We start from the raw sequence: 9,253 nt of genomic DNA on the forward strand, positions 1-9,253 counted from the left end.
CTCTAATGTGCGGTCAGACACCAGGAAAGGTGACACTAAAGATATTTATGAGGAAAATGAATAGAGGAGAGTATCTACGGATTCTGGTCTTCGGTATGAAGCTTGAGCTGAGCGAGTGAATGTATGATATTATACAGTAGCTCTTAACGGTGCCGATAAAAAGAAACCCACCCCACCTAACCGCCATGTTTTTCAGACGTTTGTTTTGAAACAAATTTGATTAAAAAGGAATTGTAAATATTTGTTGTGATTGCTCAATGTGTACATTTTATACATTCAACTCGTGGAACTAGGCCTATTTCTTGCCTGCTTGGATAATCTCTTCTGGCCTTAAAACATTTTCTCTTTCTTGATGTTATTTTTTTTGCAACTTTTTTTTCTTCTCCCCAGAAATCACTGCATTGAAACGAGTGTCATTGAAAGAAAGACAGCTGAATTATGTCATGGCTTTTTTTTCTTTCATTTTTTACGAGTCTTGACAGAATAAAATTAAACTCTTCTCTTATTGGCCATCTGGCTTGTGTATTTCTGCTTTTGTTGCACATCTATCTTGTCTTATGATGAACGAGGAAGCAATGGAACAAAAATAAGACCTGTTTGTTTGCAGTGTGCCCGTCCGCCCCCCCTTCTCTCGCTCTCTCTCTGTCTCTCACAGTTTTCACCACCAAGGAATGTATCGAGTGGGTGCCCACCCACTCTGCCAACTCCTCCTCCCCCTGAAGACGCCCACACAGCAGTCGGTTTTTTTTTTTGTTATCAATTATTTTTATTTTCCATAACATGAAATTAGAGACATACATATGAATAGAACAAGAAAAAGTAAAACATTAATCAAAAGAAAAATGCAATTAACAGACAAACACAAACAATAGCAAAACAAGAAAAGGAAAAGAAAACCCACCCACCCCCTTTCCCCGGACCAACACGGAATGTACAATAGTGCATGCCTGTGCTAGGCTGTTACCACTATATAGTGATTTCTTGAATCATAGCCTTAAGCTTATCTGCAATGTCCGACCACATATTAATGTTTTCTTCTTTTGCTCCGTGTAACCTTGCTATCGACTGCTCTAAATATACTATATCTAGAAAGGTTAAGGCCCACTGGCGAAACGTTAACGTATGAGGAGGTTTCCACCGCGTAGCTACCATCTTCTTCGCCGCCGTTAATCCAGCAAAGAAGATGCGCTTGCGTATATTGTTTAGTTGCAACTGTGAGACGTCATTTAATAAAAATAAAGAAGGAGAAGATATGATATTAATACTAAAAATAGTTGAAAGTTTTGAGGCAACCATATTCCAGAATGACGACACATTTGGGCATTCCCAAACCATGTGAAGGAAGGTACCAATACTATTTGAGGCGCAGAGAGTGCAGTTGGGATTATTCAAAATCCTCATAGTACATAGTCTGCGGGGAGTTAAATAAGTCCGATGAACAAAATTTAAATGAATTTGTTGATGGTCTGGATTTCTAGAAGATAGCCTAATGTTAGACCACACTGTGTCCCAACAAAAGTCAGGGTCCAAATTTGGTACATCATTCCTCCAAACAGTATCAACAGATAGGGGCCCATAACTACAGTCTAATAAAAAACCATAGAGGGTGGAAACCAAACCTCTTGTTCTGTTACCATCACAGATAAACTCATGGAAGGGGTGCAATCTAAGGGGAGCTTGCCATGGGACCCCATAGGTCCTCATGGACGTTCTCAGTTGGAAGTAGAAAAAAAGGGTATTTCCAGGCAGATTGAAGATGTCACACAAATCTCGAAAAGGTCGTAAACCATTTCTATCAAATAAGTCCCCTAATGTACGAATCCCCTTAGCCCTCCACCTTGGAAAGCGAATGGGGCGATCCTCGATTAAAAGTCTTTGATTATTGAACACTGGGGAAAATAAGTTCCATTTACAATCAATCTTACACATCTTTTCAGCTGCTCTCCATACTGCCACTAAATGAGAAATGATAGGTCCAAAGCGAACTTTGCATTGATGTGTAGTTATGTTTGAATAGATAAGATCTCTCAATTCAACAGGCTGCACTAAACTCTCCTCAAGCTCTCTCCAAGAAACCTTATTTGCTGGGTTAAACCAATTTAAAAGGGGGCGGAGCGTGAAGGCCCAATAATAAAATTTAAAGTTGGGCAATGAAAGGCCGCCATCATCTCTAGCACGTTGTAATAGAGAAAGTTTAAGACGAGGGCGTTTCCCTTTCCACACAAACTTAGATATCGAAGAGTGAAGCTTATTCCAGTATTGCGGCGGTGGTGGCAAAGGGAGCATAGAGCTTACAAAGTTAACCCTAGGAAGAACAGCAGTCGGTTTTGACCATGTTTTGCAGCCCTGCTCCCGGTCCTCCCAATGTTCTTCGCAGAACAAACAAGTCTACTCTGCAGATCTGATCGTAGTAGCCAACGTTTCGCAACAGGCAAAGGAGAGAAAAAAAGGTGTCGGGGGCGTAGAGTTTTGGACACTGTCCAAATCATTAAAATATCATGTTTCAGTCACAAACATTCTCCTCTCTTTCCCCTGAAGAACATTGTCACATGGTCTCTACACTCGTAGCTCCACGGCAAAATAAATCCACCCAGACTTAAACAGGTGTGTGTGTGTGTGTGTGTGTGTGTGTGTGTGTTTGTGGTGCTGAAACAACAAAGCTGGATATCAGACCACACACTCATTACCTGCAGGGTAATGGTAATTATGTAATGAGGTCAAATTAAAAAGCAGGGAGGTTGTTGTTATGTATGGCTGACATGTTGACTACAGTTACAGTATGTGTAGACCACTTAAGACAGCAGAAGGCAAGGCCAACAGAGGGAGCCAACATGTCACCATGAATTCTATTCCTTCCATAGAACCTGGCATACCCATTTTGAGCATGTCACTCAAATGGCATATACAGTTATTTCCCATTTGGAGTTTGGATTATTAGGACAACCAACGATAAGTAATGTTTGATGAGAAGACACGTCCATATATGGGCATTGCTAAATATGGGCTTATAAATATTTATATGACATCAGGGATCTCCATATCGACAACTTTCCAACATCCCATCTTGCATTGCGCAGAAGGCAAGCAGCATTTCCGGCGTCGCAGCCGAGTGTGATCTACAAGCTCACAACGGTTGCAATGCATCTGCGACGCGACGTGAGCTTGTATGTCTGCTGTTAAGTCTTGCTACAGTAAAGTCTTGCGGAAACAGGCGGATATGATTGCCAAAACAGGCAGCCTTGTCAATGTGATGTCACAACAATGTGATGTCACAACAGGTCAGCTATAGACGACATTGACCCACCCACCCTCGGACGGACAGGATGTGCCGGTTTTCATAGTTAACTGCGACCTACGGTCGCAATTAAAGCTTGGATCCCTTGGATCGCTTTACGCGCTATCACGTCATGACGTCAGACGCGCGCATTGCATGCGTGCAGTTCTCTATGGTGCAGTTCAACAACAACAACAATGGCGGTGTAGGTTACAGCGGAACCAGACGAGAAGGAGATTGCATTTGCAACAGCAACCAGAGCAATGACAGAACCAGACATTTACATTACTGTGGACGAGAGGGAGCTTGCAACTGCAATCAGTGCAATGACAGAACCAGACAACATTACCTCTATGGACGAGAGGGAGCTTGCAGAGAGGCTGATTGTTCACGTGGAGAAGAACCCGCCGTTGTATGACAAGAACCACAAACTCGACAAAGACCAGAGAAAGAACATCTGGGATCAGATTGGTCTCAGCCTCGGAATCAGTGGTAGGTGACTGTCTTGTTATTTTTCGGGGACTCACATTGTGCACGCTTGCTGGAGCCTGGAAGGCTACCCAGTCACCCAGTCTATGTGCCTGTGTGTCCATGCTGTTCAGTTAAATAATTAAAATACACGTTCAATCGCTTTTCTCGTCTCTGTGTGTGCATGTACTTGTGCTTGAATGATTTCTCTGATTGGAAACGCCACTACGGAGGCTAGTACTATGAAGCTCAACACGAATTCATACATATATGACTTACATAAACATGTATGTTTAGGGCAGACGGCAGAGTGGCAGACCAAGGAACTCCTTGACAGAGATGAAGCAGGTCCCCCACTACATATTGTATAGATGAGAGATGAAGCAGGGACCCCTACCCACTACATATTGTATAGCTGAGAGAGAGAGCAGAGAGAGATGAAGCAGGGACCCTCACCCTACATATTTATACAGTTTCATTGGTTTCAACCATAGTTTCACAGACTTGAGTACTCAATCATCGAGGACTCATTTAAAACACCTTCAATACTTAGTCAAATTGACCTTTTTTTTACTTGGTTTGCTCCCCTTTCCTTCTACAGTAGCCTACACCATATGTTAGCCAGAAATAGCTGATCTACAAGATCTGCTATTTTCTGGTAATGTTCCCCTCAGAAAAGGGATACTAGGTTTCAATTGTTTTATGTAAAAAAATGAGTTGAAGACCCCTGGTTTAGGTTATTTTACTAAAGTGTGTGTGTGTGTGTGTGTGTGTGTGTGTGTGTGTGTGTGAGAGAGAGAGAGACAGTGTTGTAGTTGTGGGCATGTAAAATAAATCGTAAAATATTATTTGTAAATCATGAATTCTGCGTGTGAATTGTTGAATTGATTGTTGTATTGAGTTTTGCAACGGTGAGATATACTCACAATTATCTTCAAATCCACAAATAGAAACAATGCAGATCCTATTTGTGGATCTACAGATGCTATTTGTGGATCTACAAATAGTGATCAAATGCAGATTCAACAATTCACATGCAGAATTAATGATTCACATATAATATTTTACAATAATGGCATGCACACACAAGTAGGCTACAATATATATATTTTTTAAAGAAAAACATATTTACAAATGTCACAAATAAAAAGATTGCAAATACATTTGTAAATCATGGAAACACATTAGTAAATTATGTAATAGTTGTGCATTATGGTGTTGGATTATAGCTATTAATTAATAGCTATATTGTAGGTCATCTTTTGCTGTAAATAAGCCCTCTGTGTTTTGCTTTGTTAATAATTTAATTGTAAACTTTTCTAGGTGAATCTGCGGAAAAGAAATGGGTTTACATCAAAGATGCTTACAGACTAAGCAGAAAGAGGAGAGCCACCATTGAGACTGCTGATGCTGCTAAGCAAGTCAAGCCTTATAAATACGCCAAACTACTGGAGTTCCTAACCCCACACTTCCAACATAGGAAGTGAGTATGTGATAAATAATAATGTAACTTATAATATAAGAAAACATGTCAGTGACATGTCACTGACCATGATACTGATGTGATACTGACATGTTACTGACAATGATACTGACCATGATACTGACTTGATAATGATCATGATACTGACTATAATAATGATATGATACTGACTTGTTAATGACCATGATACTTACTGACCATAATATACTGACATGTTACTGACCATTATACTGACTACTTACTTTGTGGTTAAAAAATAATAATCACGCAAATCGTTACACAGTATCTCTATAGTCATGGGATCAAGACGGATCTGGATTTTATATTTCATCCTAATTGGCTAACATTTGAAAGTTTGAAGGATTGGTCCATTTTGAACAAAATGCCTCAAATCATGAACGCAGGGTGCAATTTCTGTGAAATTTTGCACGCACATTCCCTGAGGAAAAAAATGTAATGCCTGTTATAGTGCCACCAGCAGGTCAACTTTTGCAACACACATTTTGCAAATCATGAATGCTGCATCAGATTACAGTGATAGGCCGAATTATGGCGCCACCAGGAGGCTACAATAACATACCTGACCTGTGCTCAAAGAGCACTGCTTCTAGTTACATTATGAGATTTTATTACATTTAGTTTATTACATTATGAGCCAATTATTACATTATGAGCCGTTAATACATTATGAGTTGCTACAACGGCTCATAATTTAATACTCTAAATGTAATAAAAGCTCATAATGTAATAAAATAGTGATCACATAACAATTTGAGCCGTTTTTACATTATAAACTGTTATTACATTATGAGTGGCTACACAAGTTTCTTAATGTAACACATAATTACATTATGCAAAAATCGGTTATGGGCTCATGATTTTATTACATTATGAGATGTTATTACATTATGAGTTGCTACAAATAAGTGTAATATACAGATTATATTAATAGAGAGAACGTTTGTTCAATAGTTTTCTCACGCGCAAGTCGCAACTGCAAAATATTACAAACCACATGACTAAACAAAATTATCTTTATAGAACAATCATCAACCTGCCTATGCCAGAAGAGGACGGACAGACAGAAGAGGTCCAGACCGTGACGACGTCACAGTCACAAATTCAATACAAGATTGCTGCCTCTGGCCCATCAACCCTTGACACTGCCATAATGGATTACTTGGAGAGTCACAAACAGCCAGAGGACGACCTGGATTCTTTTTTTAAGTCGGTAGCTACCTCTATGCGGGGGATGCCTGCGCAAACCAGGTCTTCCCTGAAATTCAAAATCGCCCAGTTGGTCCACAAGGCCGAACAGAGCATGTATGACGAACCGAGGTCCAGTCTACACAGACCGTGCCGACTTCGCAATCCCAAAAAAGGACGCACGCTGACACACAAACGTCCACACCCACCTCCAAGTCAAAAAAGACGGCTGCCCCTGCCCCATCAACCCTTGACACTGCCATAATGGACTACTTGGAGAGTCGAAAACAACCAGAGGATGACCTGGATTTGGTCCACAAGGCCGAACAGAGCATGTATGGCGAACCAACCGTCCACTTCTCACGCAACTTTCCTGGACAGTGACGTGAAGTACACTCTTCTGTGGTCGTGTACTCCATGTTTCTCTCTCTCTCCCCCTCCCCTCTCTCTTTCTCTTCCCCCCCTCCCTCTCTCCCCCCAAGTTAAAAGCTGCAGGTACCTGGCTTCTTTTTCTTTATTTTTATTATTATTATTATGTTCAAGGCCTTTTGTGCCAGTGCAAGTTTTATACCATTGAGTTAATAGAGCCTGCCTGCTTTGTGTCAGATCCTGTGTCTAGGTGAGACCTGACCTTCACACAAACAATGTGTGCCATTAAAAGCATCTTTTCTGTCCAAGAAATGGTCTTCAGTATGAACAGCCAGCACCAATTGCATTTAGGCTATTTTATTTTTTACAACACCCATTTATACAGCTGGATAAATATTTACACTCGTCAAGCACTCACTCTAAAGTAGGCTACACGGTGATACGCCAAGTGGGGTTTGAACCCACAACATGCTCAAGAAGACATTCTTTACGTATGGACTACTGTATGTGCACCTGATATTCAGTACAGACACAGCGTGCCTTGTATTTCATTCAATCTATTGACAGACACATATTCTACAGCGTGCACATGCTCAGAAACGATAGACGTATTTGATACGAATATATACTGTATATGTGTGTGTATATGTACTGTATGTGTGTAGGCCTATACATTATGCATAATAAACCATTCTCTCAGAGTTGTTAAACTTGTAAGCTACAATATGATAATGCCACTGTTTGTTTTTAGTGGGTATCTACTTAACTTTTTATATGATGTATGGCACTCATACGCGTTATCAGCCTCATACCATGACATGGATGACAGTTTTAAATTAAAGGGAAGGATACATGTATATTATAATATAGTGTTAGGATATCAAAAAAACTGTTTTGAGGAATGAGAGAGTGACAAAGGTAAAAAACAGAGGCTGGTATTCCCCTTAAATACAGCCAAACCAGCAGCAACCCACCCTGGATGCATGTATAGACTACAAGCAAACTTCTGGGCTGGCAAGGCGGGCATTCTCTGGGTGTGATGTTGTTCTTGGAAGGCGGTGGACTCGAGACATTCCTCTGTGACTGCAGTACTGTAAATCTCACAGCCTCCCTAATGCTTTCCATGCACTTTATCTGCGCTTTACATCTTCAGCGGCGTTGGCTTTTATTCAGGAAATATGTTGGCATCCAACGCGTCCTTTAAGAAAACATGGAGGATGGAATAGGCTATACGTTGATGAAGGTGTGCTTTTCTTGCCAGCCTGTATGAAAAGTCATACAGTCTGTCGTTCTTCTATCATGTCTATTTTGGCTGCAACAGAGGACTCTTGTCTCCTCTCATACAGCATGCAGGTTTTCAGAAATAGGCGGCACCCCAGGGGCCGCTTGTTAGGGGGCCCCAGAAAATGTCTGGAGAAAATGTATTAATATTACCAGAGTTTTTTTTTTTTTTATCCCCTCTTTAACAGTGGGACTGTGTCGGTTGCTCACTCTGTCTGTCCATCCTCATCTGTCGGAACACTTCGTGGTGCCAAACAACATAGCTATCTGGCCCAAATTGCCATGAAACTTAGTGTATTATTAACCACTTTCAACCTGGCTCACATGGTGAAATATTTTTGAAAAGCAGATCTACAATCTCAACTTGTGAGCTTGTAGATTGGCTGGTGGGTAGGCCTACAGGTGCAGTATATGTAGTCTAATATTCATTTGTTAAAATGAGCTAAATTCTGTTATCAGTGTTTGTGTTTGTTTGATTCAGAAACAGAGGTCTCCCCCTCTAGCTTTTTACAAAAACAGAAATACATTTTTAGGCCAGGATACCACTTTTATCCAATAAGGAGAGATAACTCAGACAAGATAGGCCTTGGCTACACTACATGATAAGTGAAATTGGAATGACACAACATCTTGGAAGTTGGAACACTAAAATGTTAGCTGACAAATTGGTAACGTACTGATTGCCTGAAATGGACAACTCAGGTATTTTTTGTTTATTAAGATTTCCTGAGAAAATATGGAGTTCCGTATTAGACCAGGCCTACTGAGCAACTAATTAGGCTACATTAGAAATAGAATATTGAAAAGAGAGGGGAAAAAGCAAACAAACAATTTACAAAAGGATTTGCTCAATATTTGATGTGGATAGGCCTACTCCTTATTTTGAAGATGTGACGTCATGGACGCTCTAAGAGGATGACAGCAGAAAGGGCGGCAGACGCAAACTCCATGACACTCACTCACACCAGATTCTGTGCAGTTGATTTTAGTGAAATGTTTCGGTCGGAAGCATGTTTGTTGAAGTTTATCGCTTTTTATTTGGAACTGTGAGACCGTTTGAAGTGAACACCATAGCACAGTGTCACCGTTTAAAAGACAGAGAAGAACGTAATATTAAATTAAGCAGACAGATATCTAGGCACTATATAGCTATTACCGAGTGGCAAATGTTT

The 9,253-nt window shown here is 40.5% G+C and overlaps 1 protein-coding gene across 1 annotated transcript; it reads left to right on the forward strand.

Annotated features, from left to right (window-relative positions):
* Positions 1–2,414: 2,414 nt before the first annotated feature.
* LOC308305777 (uncharacterized protein) lies at positions 2,415–7,488 on the forward strand. Its single transcript, XM_080750647.1, has 3 exons — positions 2,415–3,766; positions 5,066–5,225; positions 6,267–7,488. The coding sequence occupies exons 1-3, from the start codon at positions 3,538–3,540 to the stop codon at positions 6,694–6,696; spliced, it is 819 nt and encodes a 272-aa protein (XP_080606773.1). The 5' UTR covers positions 2,415–3,537; the 3' UTR covers positions 6,697–7,488.
* Positions 7,489–9,253: the final 1,765 nt, after the last annotated feature.

This window comes from Nannobrachium achirus (assembly GCF_963921795.1).
Source record: "Nannobrachium achirus genome assembly, chromosome: 20".
NCBI lineage: Eukaryota > Metazoa > Chordata > Actinopteri > Myctophiformes > Myctophidae > Nannobrachium > Nannobrachium achirus.

What these genes read in the sequence shown, in the direction of transcription:
- LOC308305777 (XM_080750647.1), top strand. Translation starts at nt 3,538, where the DNA reads ATGACAGAACCAGACATTTACATTACTGTGGACGAGAGGGAGCTTGCA. An exon ending in TCTCAGCCTCGGAATCAGTG is followed by an intron (nt 3,767 to 5,065) that starts GTAGGTGACTGT and finishes AAACTTTTCTAG; the next exon opens with GTGAATCTGCGGAAAAGAAA. An exon ending in CCACACTTCCAACATAGGAA is followed by an intron (nt 5,226 to 6,266) that starts GTGAGTATGTGA and finishes TTATCTTTATAG; the next exon opens with AACAATCATCAACCTGCCTA.